The following is a 22,241-nucleotide window of genomic DNA, read 5'->3' as shown; positions in this document are numbered from 1 at the left end:
TGTATTTTGCTTCACTAATAGACGGTGTAAAATTACTGTTTCGGGATGACAATGTAGTGAGGGCTTCAAGTGTGTACTCAAATGAAATTATATTGTTGATATGATGGAAATATGATATTTTCCCTTGAAAGTGAATTGTAGTGCAAATGTATTTCAGTATTTTGGTCCGAAAGAAAAAAAAAAAAGGGGGGGGGGGGAATCCGTAACTAATTCTTTTATGACGATAGAGGGCGTTTCCACATTTGTTTTGTGACGTCAAATAGAATATGGCGACTTGCATTGATCATCAAATGCGTTGAGCAAAACTGCATTGGATCTCAGATGAGCGAGCACCACTCTTGATTTGGATCTGATTCTGGATTAATGCGTTTGCATCTACTCCAAAAATCCAAGATCAGGTCAGTAATCTTAGTTTAGGCCGATAATGTAATCCTTTTCGGTATCATGGGAAACAACGGAGGTCCGACCAAGTAGGGGTAGATTATCTAGATAGGTCGAAGTTAGTTAGTTGCCTGCGCCCTAGCCCCGGAGACCGCGTAGACTCCGTGTGGCGGCTGTCGCAGTTACCTGCGCCCCAGCCAAGCCCCCACCGCTTGCTCGGCGTGATTGCACCCTGCGCGCTGGCTGGCCTCGCCGCACGGTCGGGGTCGCGTCGGTTGTCAGCCAGCTGCGCTGTACCGGCATGCGGCACCGCACGCACCTCGCTGTCTGTATGTACAAAATTGTACCTGAACTAACTTTTTAATCCCAAAGAAAGTCCTGAAAATTACAAATTTTGCAAAATGATTCACTCCAGAGTCCAGCTGCGATTAAATTTAGTTTAGATTTAGGCCCTAAATTTACTTCTTTTTTTATTAGAAAATAGACCATCCACGGCATCAGCATACCGATGGCGATGCGATACCGATAGAATGAATACTGACTCAGTGACTGTCTTGCTCTTGCTAGCAAGTAGCATCAACAATGCACATCGTAATCTCAGTCCGGGAAACCCGCTCATGAGGACTGCTCCCGCGTACGAGGACTGCCCCGCCTCATGAGGACCGCCCCCACGCCTCATGAGGCCCGGGGGGAACGCCTCGTGAGGCCCCCTATTCACTTCTTATTCATCTCACATCTGACGTATAAATTGTCGCAACTTCGCACGGTGATTTTTTGTTACACACACATGTCCACTATCCATGATGAAAAGAAGAAAAAATCCTGTCTGTTTTTTTTTCTTTCAAAAATCGAGTTTTAATCATCCGATGCAGAGCGCCCATCAAAACACGGGCGCCAGCGTGTTCGCACAATGCAAGACTGCCGCACCTAGCGGCCTAATCCGACTAGTCGGATCAGGCTCAAGTTTCCTATAGAGACCTACGCTATCGACTCCTCTTTGTTGCTTACGCTTTGGCCCACTTTCCTGAGTCCGAAGAAGTCCGATTCGCTGCAGTCAGTGTGGTCCGATCACAGTTCGGCTCATGATTCGGCTAAGGGGGATGACAGCTTCAGCAAACTTCTTTTGTGATGTCATCTGCATGCACCCTGGCATTACTACAGACTGCGCGATGCGCAGAGAAGACAACGAAGGCAACGTTACTTAGCAACACCTACGCACTTTACTGTTGATGACAGCTCAACTTCGGTAATCTTCGTATCAATGCTAACGGTGATCGGCAGTATCATCAACAGCGCCCTCTACACTACCGGGACTATGCCCCTTTAACTACAACCAGCAGCCCCTTACGCATAGCGTAATGGGGCTGCGCACTGTAGCATTCAGGATCATGACAGATGAGTGTAGTGGACAAATATCAACTTAAAATCTAAAAATTTCTTCAATTTGAAGACTTACCAGTGAAGTTGAAGTAAATTTATTGGCAACAGGGTTCGTTCAACGTTTAGTTCTGCCAATTTATAGTCCCGTTGTGTTCAAATTGATGACTTAATGTGACTCGATCCAGAGGAACCTGGGAGAACTACACTGAATTGACGGCCAGCGCGTGCGCACACAGACATCCTATCCAGTCGATGGATTTGGGTTTGTGTGCTTGTGATGTATGCGCATGCGCTGGCAGTCAATTCAGTGTAGCTCTCCCAGGTTCCTCTGGACCGAGTCATATTTAAGTCATCAATTCGAACAGAAAGGGACAATTGGCAGAACTAAACGTTGCATGAACCCTGTTGTCAATACTTCAACTTCACTGGTAAGTCTTCAAATTGAAGAAATTTTTCAATTTTAAGTTGATATTTGTCCGCTACACTAATCTGTCATGATCCTAAATGTTACAGTGCACAGCCCCATTACGCTATGCGTATGGGGCTGCTGGTCGTAGTTAGTAGACAGTCTACAGTCGTACTGTAACTGGCTTAGTTAGACACGGTTGGGATTTATTACAAAATTGTGTCAAATTCAATTTGATTAAAATAGATCTACAAAAGTGTAGATACTGCCTACACATTCACATTGATAGATCTGCCTCTAAACTAGATAGCTACGTATGTAGACCTAGTTCCTAGTAAACTTACTGTATACACTATATGCTGTTATTTTCACGTAAATTTACAGATATTTTCGTGATTGATGAGGTCGCAGACATTTTTGCAAGATGTTTTCGCGAATCGACACCGATGCTAATGCTTTTACAAAGCGCATGGAGACAATTTCGCGTGTGGTTAAATTCGCGATCCAACTGTGATTCGCGAAATTCCCGAAAATTAAACCCTCGCAAAAATACAGCTTATACAGTATCTTTACTGAGCATTTCAAGCCTTTTTTTTTTAATTAAAAAGTGCAAAGAATTTATTGTCCTCATCTTGTTGTTTGCATTGTATTGCTCATGCTCAGAAGATGGCGACCTCATCGGAGGAAGTACTCCTGGTGGTGAACCAGGTGCGATGTCGGAAGAGCAACGGCAGTCTGTACCTCATGGGGAAGCGGCTTGCATGGCAGGAGGATAACAAGGACGTATTCACCGTCAGCCACTACTATGCCGACGTTAGACGTGAGTAGCTATAGAATAATCCCAAAATATAATGACTTTCATGTAGGGGCCTGGTAGTTATTATCTCTCAATATTGAAATACTACACTTGTCTTATCAGAGCAAGTTTCACAGTGAGTGAAAAGTACATTGCAAATACATGTACACTCTGTTTAAAACTTTAGTCAGCCCAATAACAATTTCACACATCAGAGGACTGGATTACATGAGTAATCATTATAGACGTTAGTTATAATAGTCATGTTGCTGGCAGATTTATGTACACGTAATGGGCATGCAATGCACCAGCTACTATTACATGAAGACATACAGTGTAATTACATTAATCAGCTCTGACAATGAAGAGAGCACAGATGTCACAGGATATTTAACTTTCCATTAATCTAATAGTTAGTTTATTTGTTATTTTTTATTGCAACTGATCGACAAATTGCCCTTCATGGACATGAATAAGTACCAATTATTCAGTGTTTGAGTGGTTAGCCATGATAAAAATCATGGGCATACACATACTGTACTCTGGCAGGATTCAAATCTACAACATCCTGATTACTAGACAAGGTGTCATGTCATGGACTTACGTTCATGGTCATAATCACTGGACTACCAAGGTTGGATATGGGCAATTCCACGCCAAAGTGGACATGACATCTAAAATTTCAAATTCATATTTCCCACGCAATTTTGGTATCAAATGAAAGCTTAAAGTTTGAATTTTATGGATTTGAGTAAAAATATTTAGTTTTATAACATATTCGGGGTCAATTTTTCAATTGTTTAACTAACCTTATTAATTTTCAAAAATGCATAGATTATAATACAAATGTAGCATGGCCTGTATTCAATATTTGAGGAATAAATGTTATGAATTGTTATATTTAGAACTTAGTAAATATGAAAAAAACAGTTTATTTAATATTTTTACAGTTTCCATGATTCGTTACGCTTCAGTGACTTCCTAAAGGTGTCCTTGTATTTTGTCCTTCCGTTACCACAAAAAGAGGTCTTTTTAATATTTTATCAAAAATAGTAATATAAAAACTATAAAATTTTCAGTGCAAAGCAAGTTTAGGTAGGCCTATAACTTGGCACCCATCCATCCATGAAATCCCTCCTCTTTGAATTATTATAAATAAATTAAAAATGTCCTTCCGTTACCGAAGCTGGTAGTGGAAGGACAAAGTTGTGGTAATGGAACGATTTAGAGTCTGTTTTTAGCTATTTAATGTCCCTAAGATGAGAACACAATGATGTGTCAGAACCTACTCTAAGTACCCTTGACTAAATTCAAATAACAAATGAAGCCACACCTCTTTCCTGAATGCAGGTCAACCCAAGATTGGCTCAATGTTGTAATTTTGTGTACAAACCCTATGGGAAATAGTGCTCTTTCATAAAACTCATAAACATCTGATAATTTTTTTCTTTTGATCACTTTGATTATTTGACTTTTGCCTAACTATGGTTAAAAAGTGGTCTGTGACAATTTTCTTTGAAAAAAAAAAACAACAAAAGGAAAAAAAGAAATACAAAAGAAATTCAAGAAACAATAAAATGTTAAAGAATTGAGATTGATTTTGCAATTTTTATCACTACATTTGTTAAATACCTCAAAATGAAGATCCACACCAAAAAATGTCTGTAAATTGCTTTACATTAGTATTCTATGGGCTAAAATATATTTTATTGACTAAATTTGCATAATCAATTCATATAATTAGGAATTAGCAGTATTTTGAACAATCTAACTATGGTCTCGTGTAGATTACTCTCCAGGGTGATGTGTGCAGATTTTAATCAGTTCAGTTCAGTTCAGTTTATTTTATTTTCGCACTGAACCGGCTTCAGTCAATGGCTGTTCTTCAGCTGGTCCGTCATGAAAATGCAAACAGTGTAAGAAATTGGAGGGGGGGGGGGGGCTGGGGATAAGCCCCCAAGACCCCCACCCCCCTGCCGTGAAATGGATCCATAAGATTTGGCTATTTGGGGGATTAAGCAAAAGAAAGAAAAAATATCACATTGGACTACAAGGATTAACGTTAAATTTGGAAATACAGTGTAACATCCTTCATTGTATGCACACAAAGCTCTTTGTCCTTCCATTGCCATACATTAGTGAAAACAATGTGTTGTAATTAAAAAACCAGTTGACATGTTTCAAAGTTGAATACATAAAAGTAAAACTAAAACTATTTGGATCAAACTGTATACCTGCCACATATGAAAAAATTATCAACCTTAGAGAGGTTTAATAAAAACTAACCATAACCCATCTTCCCCATACACTTTGCACAGACAATCTGCATGTCCTTCCTTTACCGTCCTTCCGTTACCAAACACACATGGACATTATGTGGTCTAATTAAAAAATAAGTAAACATATTTGAAAGTCAAATATATTCCATTATAGCTAAAACTATGGCAGTTAAACTGTATACCAATAAATTAAGATAGTTCCATAAACTTCACAGAGTTTTGATAAAAACTAATTTGCCTGAAAACCCATGTCCATTTTGATGTCCTTCCGTTACCGACCTCATTAATATGCATATTTCATTACTCTTTAGCAGGTATGACAAAAATTTTGGTGGAAATTATAGTCTTTGGCTCTGGTAATACATCTCTAAAGTTTAAAATGCTGTATCCATCAAACTTTTCTTAGAGTACTTTTTTAAACTGTGAAAATTCTGTCTGAATGTCCTTCCGTTACCATGGAATTGCCCACATGGTGCCTGTCTAGCAATCAGGAAGTGGTGGATACAAGTCCCACCCAAGTATGTATGCCCATGATTTTATCATGGCTGTACTCTAAACACTGAGTGAGTGGTGCTTATTAACATTGATGAAGGGCAATTTGTTAATCGGTTGCAATGATCAGTTATCAATTGTAATGATCTGGTACCGGTAATTTTTATGTTAATTCTATGTGTAAAGAGATATGTAAAGTAATATGCGAGGTGAAATTCTACATATGTCACCCAGAGCAAAGGATCAGCCAGGACACCAGCTCCAAAGTCCAGCTCCAGGTCCTCCTCCACAACGGGTCCAGCTCCAAGTTCCACTTTGCCAACCGCGAGGGCGCCGCCGCCCAGCGCCGCGACCGCACCGACGTCAAGGAACTCCTTCAGCAGCTCCTGCCCAAGTTCCGCAGCCAGGCGAGCAGGGAGCTGGAACAGAAGAACAAGTGAGTTTCAGGTCTCAATTCTTCTAGGTCCTATTTTCATCAAATTGGTAAGATAGCAACTCTTGCTGGAATAGCAACTTCTTGTAGCAACAGCCAATCAGGAAGCAAGATGCTTGTCATTACTATGACACTTTCCAATGCAGCAAGAGTTGCTATCAAAGCAACTGTTTTACAAAATGGGGCCCTAGTAGACTAATCTCCCTTTGCATAAAGGGGTGTCTTGACCACGTTTATGCTTCTTCTTATATGACGCTACTTGCATGGCTGATGCTTTTTTCACCTGGGGTGAACCACAAGGGCTCAGCGTCTCTCACTAGGTTTTGTTCTTCTTGTGTGGATTGGTAGGGCAAACTTTTTTACCAGGCAAGCTTTCTTACACTTTGCTCTCTGCAAGAAGTGATGTTAGATCTTCAACTTGTGTAGGTTATGACTCTCCCATGCATGGGGCCTCTATAGAATTATGCCCTGTCTGTTAGACAGAATACTTTGTCTCTTCCCATGAGGCATGATGACACACATCATTGCTCAGCAAGACTCAGTGAGCGTCAAACCCAAGCCACTTGATTTCAGGGCAGAGATGCTACAAACTGAGCCACCTTGCCACGTGTGTCATGCTAAGATTTTATCACTTCAGAGCCAAAACAAATTCACATCCCTTAATACACTCTTCATTGTAAATCCACACTGTAAAAAGAAAAATAAATAAAAAGTGTCCGCTAGACAGAAATGTGAATGGATGAGGGCATACAGAGAAAGACCTTGAAAAATCTGCTTAGGGGCTCTTTGATCATTTTGAGTTATGCCTTTTACTGAAAGTGGCTCTAAACCTTCCTTGTGGTAGCTTGAAATCTTTCCAGTGTGTTTATAAACGTAAGTACATTAGAGCCCCTGAATGACAATATAAGAACGTAGTTATGCAGAAGGTATGAAGTGTGCATATATTACGCCATCTCTTTTTGGTCATGACAGGATGTTAAAAGATGACCCCGAACTGTTCCAGCTTTACCGCGATCTGGTGATGAGCGGAGTGATGACGGCCGATGAGTTCTGGGCGAGTCGCATCAACGTAAGTCTCCTTGGCAGTTGGTTCAGTGCTAACCATTTCTGTGCCAGGGACTGGACAGTGTGTAACAGCACTATGGGGGTCTTGTGCCAATGGGCACTCAAAGCACACAAAGGGTCAATGCACTTTGCTGTCATGACATGATTTTAAAGGACAAGTCCACCTTCATAATACATGTGGATTGAGTGAATGTTGCAATATTAGTAAAACACATCATTGAGAGTTTGAGGAAAATCAGACAATCCGTTCAAAAGTTATGAATTTGTGAAGTTTCTGCTCAGGCACTGTTGGATGAGAAGACTACTACAGCTTGCGATGTCACATGCGTAGAACGATCTAAAGAAAATGTAAAGAAAATTCATCATATTTTCAATTTTCTCACGTAATAAAAGAGCACTTGACTTGCCTCTTTCAGAAGGCAGGGGGAATAATATTACCTGATTTTTCCCAAACTTTCACTGATGTGTTCTACTAATATTGCTGCATTCACTCAATCCACATTTATATGAAGGTGGACTCGTCCTGTAAAAATATAGCCTGTGGGGAACGTGTACGTAGTATTCATCACGTAATGTGACCGTGCAATGATTTGACACAGTAAGCACTCGTTGCATTAAACTCACAGCACATGCAAAAGTTTTGGTGTCGGCACGGTAGACATCACATGTACTGTATACGCCAAATATGTTGCAAGGTTTTTATTTTCATAAATTTTGAGAGTTTGGTGCTATTTGTGATTTTAAAAACACACAAATACATTAACTCTGATCCCGACATGAATGTGATGTGCAATGACATACATTCTATGTTCAGTGCACTGTACTCCACAATGGCAAATTTAACCACTTGCAAAATCATAGGGAAGTCCCAATTTGCAAAAAATTAGACTCGCTAAATATATGGTGTATACAGATCTGTTAGAGCTGATCACTCCATAGCATGCCATTTCCCAGTCCAGTTGATATCATGATTGCTTGCACAGTGTCAGGTGATTAGGCCACTCATAGTCTCTTAATGTGCTTTAAAAACAAGGAAACAAACTTGTATCCTTACTATCAAATTATTGCACTTCGACTTTCTGGTGGGATGAGGTTGTAGTTGCAAAACTAACAACCGAAAGCACTATTTTTGTATAATACTGTGGCATACAAGTTTAAATTCTGTGCAATTCAACGGCGCATCACACAATACGGACAATCAATACAGGCGCTGCACAGTCCTGTTGTATAATAGAATTACATTGTACAATAAAAGATGGGGCAAAAAGTTAAACAACAAGAGAAATGAATTTAATAGGCAGGTCATGTAAACAGGGGAGAAGAAAATGATTAAACATAAAGAGAAACTCGGTGATAACAAATCCAGAAAATGACAAAGAAACAAGACTAGGAACAATGACCACTTTGATCACTCACTTATGGTCTGACCGTGTCCCTCGTTAGATGGCCCAGCACGAAAGCGATATGTCATCACTTGCGGCGGGCAGCAGTAGTGGTGGTCATGGTGTTGGCGTCTCGGCTGCTTTCCTCTCTGACATCAAACCGCAGACGGATGGCTGCAATGGTGTCAAGTACAACCTGACCGCTGACATCATCGACTCCATTTTCCGCATCTACCCAGCCGGTAAGTGTCAGCTCTTTATTTTGCTCCTTGTTTAAAGCCATATAGGCAATGAATAGTATGTGTGATTGTTGAATGGAAACCAAATCCCAAATATAAATGTGGATTTAGTGAAACAGCATTTGTATTAGTAGAACATATCGGTGAAAGGTTGAGGAAAATTGGACAGTCGGTTCAAAAGTTATGAATTTCTATAGTTTTGGTGCTGCCATTGCTGGATAAGAAGACTACTACAGTTCATGACATCATTTTGAACAATATTGAGAAGGTTTTAGGAGAATTCCACAGAGCTTGATTTTAAATGAAGAGTACACATTATGTTCATGCATTGATGATGTACGTAAAAAGAAGGGCAATATTATTTCCCCTGTATTCTGAAAGAGGTAAGTCGAATGCTCTTTCATTGTGCTAGAAGAGTGAGAATATGTTGAATTTTCTTTATATTTTCTTCATGTGATTATTGTCCATAGTGATGTTACATATTTATGTTTTTCCCCCTCCGGTCTTCTTTGCAGTGAAAAAGAAACATCTTGATAGCGTCCCACACACCATGTCTGAGAAAGAGTTCTGGACCCAGTTCTTCCAGTCCCAGTATTTTCATCGGGACCGCATCAACGCCGGCAGCAAGGACCTCTTTGCAGAGTGTGCCAGGAGGGATGAGAAAGGTGGGTCCCATACTTTTAACCCCAGAAGTGAAAGTCAGACTCTGCCCCATTTTTGCATTTGTATGATTAAAATGGAGGTATTTCAGCTGTATAAGTTTCATGAAAATTGAACAGAAACACTCTTGTCCCTCATGTAGGACGGTGTATGAGAAAGTAGCATCCACAGATGTATTATAGGATCCTGCTTCATTCATTCATAGCAAAGAGCAGGGTGCAAATGCAGCAAAGTGGTCAGCCCCAAATGTGTGCAGGCAAATGCACCCAACCAGTCGATCGGTGCGAGTGTGAAAAAAACACTAGATGGTGGACTGAGGCAATCTCCCCTAAGTTTCCTTACTTGACATGACTTCAAGAAGACGAAATGATATCCCTGCTATCAAAGGCTTGTAGAGACGCAATAAGTAAACAGTGACAACTTTGTAAAGTGGAGGGTATTACGAAATTCAGCTAAAATATTGATGAGAGAGTGATTTCATTTTCTTGTATACAAAATCTACTTTCAAATCCCTCCTTGGTATCTGCCCACCAGGTGATACTTATCTTGCTGTGAAAGCTTCTTGTTACACAAGTGATGTGGAAGAATAATTAAGATGCCACATTTTATATGTTAACATCTCCAAGATGCAGTGGTCTTGATTTTGCTCCCTGGCAGAGATTTATGTAGCCATGGCCAGAGTGTTTGTGCACTTTCCATGAGTGACTATTGCATCCTTTTAGACTTTGCAAGTACTTGATGTGAGTAGGGACAATGTGCATCCATGGATGTGAATATGGGTTTCACACATAAAACAAACCCTTACACAGAACTTATACTAGTATCTGTAGGGGCTTGTATTAGCCAATAGGGAAAATGCAAGTAAATCGCCAACAGGAATAGTGGAGCGTATGTCAGCAGACAACATTCAACATAGGGCCCAACAACAGCTTATGGAAGTATGTCATAATTTTGAGGTCCATATGCTGACACCGACTGATTTCAAATGTTGGATTATTGCTGGTTAATTAATTGATTGATGTGAAAGTACCTGCACTGTGATGCACTAAGAGTCGCCATTCCTTCTGTATCTGATTTGTCTAAAGAAGATTGAAAGCCAAGTCACCTGTTATGGTATGCCATGAAGTGGCCTCCAATAAACTAGTCTGACCCGGGGGTACTGTGTCCTTCGATAAAACTAATTTAAAACCATTGCTACCAGCAGTTTTTTGAATTCTTATTCATAATGTTGAACCACTGATTACAGAGATGACGGAAGAAGCCATTCAGACGGTGAAAGACCCGCTTCTGGACATTCAGGGTCTGTCAGACAACACACTGGACGATGTAAGTGAGATCAGGCACTGTTTGTGTTAGATTTGTTGTTGTCGTGTGTTAGTTTTGTTTGTTGGATCACAACCATACAGACCTGAGACAGATTATAGTACAGATATTTACCTGATACAGACTACAGAAATTGAAACATGGAAATACACAGGTATAAATCTTCCTGAGATTCTGTACTGGAGGAGGGGAAGGGGGGGAGCTGACCCCATATTGTTTACCTAGAAGATTATCTGTATGCATTTGTGTGGTAGTAGTTATGGCTTCTCCAGAGGATAAAATTGTATGGCCTGACCTATGCTTTGCTTTGGTTTTACTGGATCAAAAGTACGATATGTGTGGAAGTCATTTGTGAGTTAATGTAATTTACCCAAAATGTGCAACCTTTTTATAATGCATACACATGCGAATAGTTATACTTTCACTTAGAAGCATGGATGTTATTATGCGAGGTTTAGCATACGTTTTAACAGTAGCTTGTTTTTATATAGCGCACTTCGTACTTCTTAAGTATCTCAATGTGCTTTATAGACTATTATTACCCCGGTCACTGGATACATTATTTCCAACCAGCACTGACAATGCTCACTCTCCACTCCCTGGGGAGCATTCCAGTCAGTCGCAGCCATTTTACAGGTGCGCACATGCTGATCAACCAACATAAACTTTCTCATCCTACCGGGTACCCATTTATACTCCTGGGTGGAGAGCAGCAATGTGGACAAAGTGCCTTGCTGAAGGACAAAGTGCCTTGCTGAAGGACAAAGTGCCTTGCTGAAGGACAAACGAGTCGGGCTTGGCATGGGCTTGAACCCATACCACGCTCATGTCATTCAAAGACGAGTGCTCTCATCCACTCAGCCACGACACCTCCACTACTTTAAATCCAATATCATTCACATGTGTTTGACAGTTGCTTATCTGATTCCATACTTTTTGTGCTTTCTTTACTGTAGAAACCTAATGGTATTCAGTTATTGATATCACATTCCCTTTTTCAGGGCTTTGGGTACACCATGGACAGCATGAAGACCTCGACCAATGCAGTAAACAAATCCATCATCAAACGATTCAACCACCACAACACACGGGTGCTGGCTGCCTCGGAGTCGAAGTAAGTTTAACCCTTTGTGCACCAGGGACTTATGATAATGTGTAGAATGTAGAATGCTGTGGGGCTTTCTAAGCCAATCTGTACTCAAAGTACACAAAGAGTTAAGTGTCATGGGTACTCTCAGCCCTTGGGGCTTTGGATTGTCGTTGATTGTTTGTCTTTTATGTTTCTTCTTTATTGGATCAGTACAGCCTGAGAAGTCTAGACCACTCCTACCTGATTCAGGGCCGGGGGGAAGAGAATTAGCTCTCCTTTACATTTCGCACAATAACGCGAGAAGGCCTCGTCACGAGGCTTCTTGACTTTTTGTGCTTTTGTGCTTTTTTTTTTGACTGTAGAAACCTAATAATATTGAGTTATTGGATTTAGTGTAGCCAAAAAAGCCTGGCTTGATTAGGACTTGATTGACAGTGATCACAGCACCCCTAACCATTTTCAGTACCCCCCCCCCCCAAAAAAAAAAAAAAAAAAGAGAAAAAGATGGTACTTCCTACAAATAGAGGTTGTTGTTGTTGTGTTGTTTTAATGAAACATTCTTTGAACACTTGTTATGGATTTGCAAGAATTGTGAATTGAAATGAAAAGTTTTTTAAGGAAACCATTTGTTGAAAAGCACTGAGAGCCAAGACAGCCAGATTTGTTCTGTAGAGTATGGGCAGTGCACCGGGGAAAAAAGTGTACAACTTTCTAACTTTCAGCTTCAATATTGGATAAGTAGCTAAAATCCCACTTATTTGTTGTGGGGGAGGGAGATATAAAGTCAGACACCAATTAAGGTTAGTTGATTAAGTTAACCTACAGCTGTATTACATACATTATTGTTATTTTTTATGTTGATATTATTAAAACTAGTATTGTTATTGTTGTTGTTATCATATGTATTATTATTATTATCATTATTGCTATTATGCTACTACTACTACCACTACTGCTATTACTACTACTAGGCACGTCACTCGCGCGCACCCAAAAATCAGCCATTTCAAAATGATCGTGCGTGTTCGGCCATTTTCATGTGAAGTAAGTGATGATACTGGGGTGAGAAATCGTGATTGTTTTGTCAAATTTTTGAATGATGAGAAATAAAAACATACATATTTAAGAAAAAAATATCTGTTTCTTGCGTGTCTGTGTTGATGTGTGTCCGTTTTTGATGACAAATACGAAAAAAAGAGGCTTGAAGCGCGGCTTACCGACACGGTCAGGGAAGCTCGAACGGCGATATCTCGGTGGCAACCTCCGCGCCACGCAATTTCGTAACCTGTTTGTGTGTGCTTTCTGCATCGTTTCCGGGTGCCACACGTAATATATCTGGAAATGAGGTTGCCAATCACCAAGCTGTGTACCTTGGCATCGGGTACCGAGTCCCGAAATTTTCCAAGATAGCGACTCGCGCCGGCAAGCGACGGGAAGGCAAGAAGATGTACTTTTTTACCCGAATTTGCTCGAATATCTAAATTTCGATATCAGATTATTAATTTTGAAGTATTTTCCTTTCATTTGATATATGATTCATTTTTCAATTATTTTCATGGCATTTGGGACAGCTTATTGTTTTCCGCCTTCCACTCTTTTTTGCACAACTTCCTACGCTACGCTACGGCCGCGAACCACGAGTCAGGGTTTGACCTTGTGCAGCGCTATGCCTATCTTTTACACATGTTAGCTGGACTTAGTTTATTTTTCAACAAATTTGAGTGGCCCGTCAGTGATTTCATGACCAAATTGAGGTATTTCCACGCTTTATTACAAGAAACTTACAAAATTCTGAATGCTCATTTTTTCTTTTCTTTGTGGTATGTCCAGCTTTCTAGCAACTTGACGGTGTTTGGGCAATTATGAATTTATGATTTTTTTTTAAATACTAGGTCAAAATGTGCCAAAAATGCAATTTTCCCAAAATGGCTGAATTTAGGGTCTTTTTTCGAGTCTTATTTTTCGCATAACTCGAGAACGAAAAAACGAATTTCAATTTTTTTTTCTGTTTTGTGTTTCTTTTATGCCCCTCCTTCCTCTGCAAACGGTTTTAAGTTAAAATAAAAAAGTTTTAAAAATGGTGTGATATGCCTACTACTACTATGACTACTACTACTACTACAACTACTACTACAATTACTTGTATTACTTTTTATAGCAATATCATTATTGTTATTATTATTATTATCATTATCATTATCATTATCATTATCATCACCATCATCATTATTATCATTATCATCATCATCATCATCGTCATCATTACTATTGTCTATCATCAATTTTTCATCACCCACAGCAAGAGGCCTTTCAGGGACACTACCGATGGACCGTCCAGCAGCCAGACCAGCTCGCAGTCTTCGTCATCGTCGGTGGCTGCGGCAGGCAGCAACTCGAACGCCAACCACCACCACCATGCGGACAGTGGGGGAGGCGATGATGAGTCGTCCGCCAAGAAGGCCCGCCTCCAAGAGGCCATCGCCATAGAGGACCTGGCCTCGGGGGCCGGGGCCAAAGACGTCTCTCTCAGGCTAGAGCGGACGGACAGGTGAGGAAAGCATCTAGAGAGAACGGCCGTAGTATGGAAAAAAAAGGGTGCAGCTGAGCCTTGCCCTTGGAGAACTTAACCTGAGAAATTGTGTTTAAAGTTTGGTTATTTGCATGTGCTCTAGAAGCCGCAGAATTAGACCTGTGATGGAATATATCTTATGATTTCCCTTATGCTTCAAATATTATTTGTGAACATTTCTTGGTTTGTTTGTTTTTTTCAAACTATTCATCACCAGGATTATATTTAGTTTTATGTACTAGGTACGTCCTTCTGCCAACAAAATTGAACAAGTGTTGCATTAGTCTCTGTATGGTGGAATGGTGTGTCTTGCAGATGCACCGTACAAATTAATTTCTATCACTTGCCAGCTCTCTAAGAGGCAAAAGAGTGTATCGCTTAGATACACCCCATTGCCATCAAATAACTGAAGATAGCTCTTATTATCTAGGAAACAAAAACTCTAGCATATAAGAGTTGGCTAAGTTTAAATAATATGTTACCTCAAAGAGTGGAGAACCTGTTGTGACTGAAACATTATTGCACTAGAAAGCTAGCTGGCAGTTACAAAGGCTTCAAGAGACTATCCTGACCCCCTCCCTCCTTCCCTCATCTCCCTCTATTTCCTCCCATGTGGATGGGGTGTGCAGGTACTACCACGGCCCCACCATCATGCAGTCCAGGGACTACTTCTCCTCCGAGGAAGTCGTCGGCGCCATGAGAGCCCTGCAGGAGGAGATGAGCTCCAGTGTTCCAAGGCTCAACAAGGTACAGTAGGACCTCAAATATCTGGCCATCCATTATACGGATTCTCTGTTATTCGAACGTTGACTGGCTGACGTTTTTTTTTTTTTTCATGTTTTCATGTATTTTCAGTGCCAAATCTCGCTCAAAACAAACACATGTTCAACCATTATTGTGCGAATACACGACAGAACATATTCCAGTCATCACAGCGGACTGTAACTTTTAAGTTCTTGAGACGATGTTAATGACTGGTGCCTCACTTGTCACTGGCACTGAGTGCACAGCAGTGGTTACAGTACAATCCAGCGGCAGTGTTCGACGAGTTGCAATATCAATCTCATTGTCAGTCAATATCATTCAAAGAAACAATACATGAAGGGATATTTTTCTTGTATTTTGTTCTATTTGGGTATCAATTTATAAAATATGAAACATGGCTATACCATGCAGATAATCATTAGTGAATTGGAAATAACATGTGTATACCCCTAGCATGATATGCTAGAAAGTGCTGTATTCGAGCATATCTCTCTTATCCGGCCAAATCAATTATCCGGACACCCGCTGGTCCCCGACGTGGCCGGATAATTGAGGTCCGACTGTACTTGGAAACCTCATGATAATGAGCTGCTTGATATCACTGAAATTTCCTTGTTATATTGGATATCTCGTTACAACAGGGATAAAAAAAAAAGAAAATAAAATGCAAAGTTTTCTCTTTGTATCAGGTATCTTGTTATTTTAACAAGGTTCTTCTGTAGAAAGGATTGTGTCTTCTAGATGGTCATAGGTTTAAAAAAAAGGAGGGGAGTGATTGTGACGATTGATAAATGAAACTGTTTATGTCTTTAACTTTGTGAGTTGAATAGGCAATATATCCTGAAAGGAATGTTTATATTCTTTTGAAATTTGTATCCCCCCCAAAAAAAAAGAGGAAAAAAACAGTTAGTGAAGATTGCGTACAGGCTAGTAAAGGCTTGATAGGCCAGTACTTGTATATCATCACATGACAACATTTGCTTAGTGATTGATTACTGTTTTGCAAAGCCATGGCGGACCTCAATGTCGGTACTTTCATATTTTCTTGTCTGATTTTACTAAAAATTGGGCCTGTATTGTCATTTTGACTTTACCAAGCTCACTAAAGTTACTTTGAACATGGACTAGAGTTTTCCTTTTACTTTCCCAAGATCTACTCTCTCTGATTACTATTATTGTGATATCTGAAAGTCTTGCCCAGTGCTCTTATAATATAGTCAAAGTTGGAAACTTACTGTTAAAGTATTCCAAGCTCACATTAGGAAATGATTCTTGTCAGGAGAAGTACAGGTAGTAGTATACAAATGACGCACAGGTCTGAGTGCGTCAGTCGGAATTGTGTGCATAAGGTAACTATGGAATGCTTAACCCACGAGGCGAAGCCGAGTGGGTTTAGGCTAAATTCCATAGTTACCACATGCACACTATATTCCGACTGACGCACGAAAAGACATGTGCGTCATTTGATTTATAGAATGGGTAATTTTCTTGTCAAAAACCCAGTTTTCTATCGTGTTACCCGATGACAAAATTACTGGATGCATTTCCTTTTGGCTTTCCGTAAAGGGCATGCATACCTGTACTTACGGTTTTTACTGGATGCATGGCCAGCCATGCATAAGTTTTTACTGGATGCATGGCCAAGCCGAGTGCGCGAACGCTTGCTTTAGTGCGCGAACCTTTGCTACAAGTACGCGTACTCTTGCTAAGTGCGCGATAACATGTTTACCACTGTGACTCAGCGTGCGGCCAGTAAAAATGAACACATAGCTCTCGACCAATCAGATCGCAGGATTCTCGCTACCCATTCTATAATAGAATATACTAGAAGTAGTAGTAGAAGTAGTAGTAGTAGTAGTAGTAGTAGTAGTAGTAGTAGTAGTAGTAGAGGTAGTAGAGGTAGTAGAGGTAGTAGTAGTAGTAGCAGCAGTAGTAGTAATAGAGGTAGTAGAGGTAGTAGTAGTAGTAGCAGTAGTAGTAGTAGCAGTAGTAGTAGTAGTAGTAGTAGTAGTAGGAGTAACAGTAGTAAAAGTGGTATGGTGCAAATTTAGTTGCTATCTTTTCTGAAACGGCAAAAGTAAGCAACACTTGATTCCACAAAGAAGTAGTGAAAGTAAAATGTATATAAATGTGATAACCATTATCAGCTCCTTTCCACTTTTTTTTTTAAATGTGTCCTTCAGGTCATTTCTAGTAATACAGCAAGAGCTGTCATGAGTGAACTCACACCAGGGGGTGCCCTAATGGGCAGTGCTTCACACCAACCAGTACACAGTAAGTAGCATTGCCGCCTGTAATGGTGTGGAATGTTTGACGCCGTACCTGTAACAGGTTCCTGGCGTGATATTGGTGGTGAATGTACAATTTCCAACCCGAATACTTATCTTGGGGAATTGAGAACAAGTTTTGCATTCCTTTTTGGTCCACCTAGCATGTGAAGATAACTTATAGCCGTGGCAAAGTGTAATAGCTGTGGCAAAGCTCAGGTTGCTTCACCCTTATTTGTACCTACTGTGTTTAAAATACAAAAATAAAAAACAAAAAATCTTGTATAATGTAGGCAATAAAAATTTGATATAATTGCATTGAACTCAGTTTTGGTCAGTTTTAGTTCTATGCAGTTCAGTTTAATTCATTCTGTTCATTTCCTCTAACCTCATAACCTCTAACCGCTGTACAAACTGTATCCACAGTGTGCACTGCATTTTACGTCCAGAGTGCTCTTAACATTGCTGACTGTCTATACAGAGTTTAGAGTGCTTCAGGAGCGCTCCTGAGCTTAGCTTGGAGAGGAGCATCTCGTCAGAGCGCTCCAAGGCCGAATTGTCTGTTCATACAGAGTTTCTGATGGATTCAAGAGCGCTCCTGGAGTGCTCTAAATCATATCCTGTGTGAATGGGGTGTCCGGGAGAATGGACCTTATGTGTAAGTCGTAGTAAATTCTGAATGGAAGTGATATCGTCAGTGTGCAGAAGTGATGTCATCAATACCTCCCCTGTTTTGCAGCCCTCTACAGTGCAGAGATCCAGAAGGAACTGAAGCGGGTCTACGCGGCGCTGTCGGAGCTCCTGCGCCACTTCTGGTCCTGCTTCCCGGTGACGAGCAAGTCGCTGGAGGAGAAGCTCTTCCGCATGAAGGGCACGCTGGAGCAGTTCCAGGCCAAGAAGATGAAACCTTTTAGGGAGACTTTGGCCAAACAACACATCGGTCTCAACGTGAGTCCCTCCATAGGTTTCCTTTTTAACTCTTAGTAGGGAGCTTTAGATTTTTGCGACGGGGACGTTCAGAGGGAAAAAAAACCCGGTCTGAGCATGCGCAGAATCGCATATCAGACGCGATCTATTTATAGCTCGCGTGCCTGAGTTTTCACTACGCGTTCTGGGCTATTTTTACATCCGCTCAGTTCACTACGTAGAGAGCTACTTCATGCACCGATCATATGGGGGCGCCATTTTGTTTTTTATACGTTGCGTCTCAGCGTAATCCAAAGCTACTTTTCAGCACGACGCAGGCAAGAGGAGAACGTCCAGCTCAAGCATCAGCTGAAACGTCCGCACAGCAAATCTAAAGCTCCCTAATGTACCATGGTGCAACCTCCCTGTGTGCCACATTATTCTGAGACAATACCGTAGTCTTATGCTTTGAGAAAACATTCTGGTTTTCAAATCTATGTGACTTTCATGGATATCTGTTACTATGGACATGTAGTGAACGAAGTTGTAGAGAAACTGCCAAGCTTTTCTTGGATGTAAATTACGTGACAAACCTACAATTTTTTTTTTTCAAATAACTACTTGCTACATTTTTGTAGAGTCGTGACTTTTGCATACAAAACAGTTACAAAAACGTAGAATTTACCAGCAAATCACGAGGGAATACTGCTTGATAGTCAATCACCACGTAAAACGCAAGGTACATGTGACAGAATTGGAATCGCAAGAAATGCTTTCAATGTAATGTGGCATTTGGCGATATATCTCAGTCAATTTGGGTGGGTTTGTGCATTTGAGCGGAATACGCAAACTTGGCACGCCGGTGACTGAGTCGGGCGTGCAAACATGGCACATACAGAGTTAAAGGACAAGTTCACCCAAATATAAGTGTGGATTGAGTGAATGCAGCAATAGCATTAGAACACATCGGCGAAAGTTTGAGGAAAACCGGACAATCCATTCAAGATTTCTGAATTGTTTAAAGTTTAGAGTGTAAGACAACTTGACAATTTTGTGTGGTCTAGCTGGTGAGCAGATCTTCATTCATGTTTTATACAGAATTTCACAAATTTCATTATTTTGAAATTGTTGGGCACAGCCAGAACTTATCCAGTGAGGAGGATATGCAAATACATCACACCTACTGTTTACCGTGATCTGGTTTGAAAGATTTTTTTTTCTTTTTTTTTTCTTTTTTTTTGGGGGAGGGGGGGGGGGGGGGGGGGGGGGGAGAAACAAGTTCATAAAACCATGCCAAGTATATTGTGAGCTGTTGAAGAATAGTTATGGTAATGTCAAAAATGAATCTCGGAAGCTTATTGTTTGTGTGTATTTTGTTGTACATGTATATATGGTGTGTTTGCAATGAACTTGATTTTCCATATGCTTATTCATTTGTTTATGTACCTAGATACTGTATTTACCTGTGCTGTATTAATTGTTTCATGTATTCGTATTCATGCATTCTTTTATTTCTGGGTGCATGTGTCTGTCATGTTCCTTGTTTCTGACTTTATTTGTTCATTTTCTCATTTATCATTTCCTGTGTCAATTGATGGATTTCTTCATCTTTTCATCCAATCATTTGTTGCCATGGCAGCTTCTCAACCACATGGAGGATCTCCTCCAGACGGCCTACAGGAAGTACGCCGCGTGGCAGAACAAGAGGATGGGTGTCGGGAAGACGTGACAGCTAGAGGGCGCCCTTCCCTGGCTTAATAGTCCCCTACACTTCACCACCAGGGTGGCCGGCACCAAGCGCTATCGTAATGGCTGTGGTAGTGATGACGTCATAAAAGAAATCGTGGCGTTACACGGGAACAATTTCATGGAGAGAGTCTCTCTCTCTCTTGTGTGTTTCTTCTTCTTTTTTGTTTCCCAGCGAACTGGAATGCAGCTGTTACCGTTACCGTTTTTGGGACATTGGCCACTCTCTGGACATCGAAACCACCTTGATTACTACCACAATACTTCAAGCATAATAACGTCAGTGCTTTGAACTGGTTTGACAGTGTGTTGATTGGTGTATGTTACTGATGGGACAGTGACCACATCATTTTTTTGTGTGTGACGTCATAAACTGTGGTAGTCTTCTCATCCAGCAGTGACAGTGCAGAAACTTTAAAAGCTTATAACGTCTTAAAGGATTGTCCAGCTTTCACGGATGTGTTCTACAAATGTTACTGCATTCACTCAATGCACATGTATATGAAGGTAAACTTGTCCCTGATTTACAAGTTTTGAGGTATGTGAAGGCAACCGTAGTCTCCAATCAGTAGTCACTGTCTTTCAAATGAGACTCGGGCTGATAGTGCCATGTTCTGTTAAACGGTATGGCTAATTGCCCATTCTCAAATCACAAAACATGCTGTAATTTTGGACGAGTTAGATCAAACACCGCTGGGAAGACATCAGTCTGGAAACATCTTCAGTGCATTTCTCTTCCAGAAGGAATTGTGAGTGAATTTGTGAGCTCATGTGAGTATTATTTTCTTTCAGCGAGTGATGGAAATTTATCATGCAGCACACAAGTGCAGGTTCAATGTGTGTCAAGTTGACTTTGATAGATAGAAAAATATCAAACAAATGGAACAACAAACTTTTCATCAGAATCAGACATTTAATTAGAAGGTCATGATGTGATTTCATTATGTCCTTTTCAGTTCTTCATGTGTTTTGCTATTAAACTTATATTAGTCACAAACCACATATGCAAATGAGATGAGGTAAAAAGGTCGTGACCTCACTGGTCTCTTATTGACTTTCACACAGATCTTTAATAAATGTCAAATCAAAATTTGTTTGGGGAGATTAAAAATGACTCCTTTGCTTCAGGTTATTGCTGCTTTGTAATGTGTTGTCAGTGGTGGCCTATAGGGAAAAGTGATAATAGTTGTTAGTCTTTTTTTTAAAAATCATTATTATTTTTTATATATCCATGTGATATATTTGTGAAAAGAAGAGTCGACTGAAAGTCGTTCTCTTATTAGTTAGAGATATGTGAGGGTGTAAATGCGCAAGACAGTAGTAAGATGTCTAAACCCTATGGTGCCTAAATGATCCTTGCAATGCTGTTGATGTCTAATAGTAATTACTGTAAGCAGCATATATATATGATACGATGTGGTTGGAGATTGAATTTACAAAATGAAATGAAGCATAATATGACCTAGGTAGGGAAACATGCCCCATCTTCACAACACACACATACACACACACACACGCACGCACGCACGCACGCACACACACACACAAAGGACAGGAAGGACATGGACTGTTCGTGGATTTGCAGGAGATGTGGTTTTGGATAGTTCAGTCCCTGTACTGCCCCTATCTTCTTTTTTTTTTGCCAACTTTTGAATGAAACCAGCTCAGTACTTGGGTCTGATACACCAATATTCACTTTGCGGTATTTAGGACGACAACCAGATTAGTTCTGCAAAACAAAGGAGGTGCGAATAAGGAATTTCTCCTAAGTGTTTTCATTATGCCTCATACATGTATGCAAATTTTCTAATATTGCCAGGAGGAACTTTTTGTAAGTGTCCCCAGTGATGACAGTATTTTGTGTCTTGCAGGTTGTACACTTGTTCCAGTTAGAAGAATGGTTTGTAGAACATTTTCTTTATATTTGCCAAGCTAGAGATTACATTTACATAATAAAGATTGCATTGACATACTTATTGAGGCACTTGGTGCCAATTGCCCCATTCTAGAGTGGGTATATGTCTTGGAGCTTGCTAATCAAGGGCAATGCAATAGCAGAAGA

At 40.4% G+C, this 22,241-nt stretch overlaps 1 protein-coding gene across 1 annotated transcript; it reads left to right on the top strand.

Moving 5' to 3' along the window:
- The first annotated feature begins 299 nt into the window (after positions 1–299).
- LOC139734631 (general transcription factor IIH subunit 1-like) lies at positions 300–20,350 on the top strand. Its single transcript, XM_071645417.1, has 13 exons — positions 300–398; positions 2,831–2,987; positions 5,969–6,170; positions 7,140–7,236; positions 8,676–8,856; positions 9,369–9,518; positions 10,760–10,839; positions 11,838–11,950; positions 14,226–14,474; positions 15,125–15,242; positions 17,444–17,534; positions 18,267–18,475; positions 20,073–20,350. Exons 2-13 carry the CDS (start codon positions 2,834–2,836, stop codon positions 20,160–20,162), a joined length of 1,734 nt encoding a protein of 577 aa, XP_071501518.1. The 5' UTR covers positions 300–398; positions 2,831–2,833; the 3' UTR covers positions 20,163–20,350.
- Positions 20,351–22,241: the final 1,891 nt, after the last annotated feature.

The sequence above is a fragment of the Diadema antillarum genome, unplaced genomic scaffold (assembly GCF_040938485.1).
Source record: "Diadema antillarum isolate AM-2024a unplaced genomic scaffold, OU_Dant_1.0 seq00000536_RagTag, whole genome shotgun sequence".
Taxonomy (NCBI): domain Eukaryota; kingdom Metazoa; phylum Echinodermata; class Echinoidea; order Diadematoida; family Diadematidae; genus Diadema; species Diadema antillarum.
This window is presented reverse-complemented; position numbering and strand designations above follow the sequence as displayed.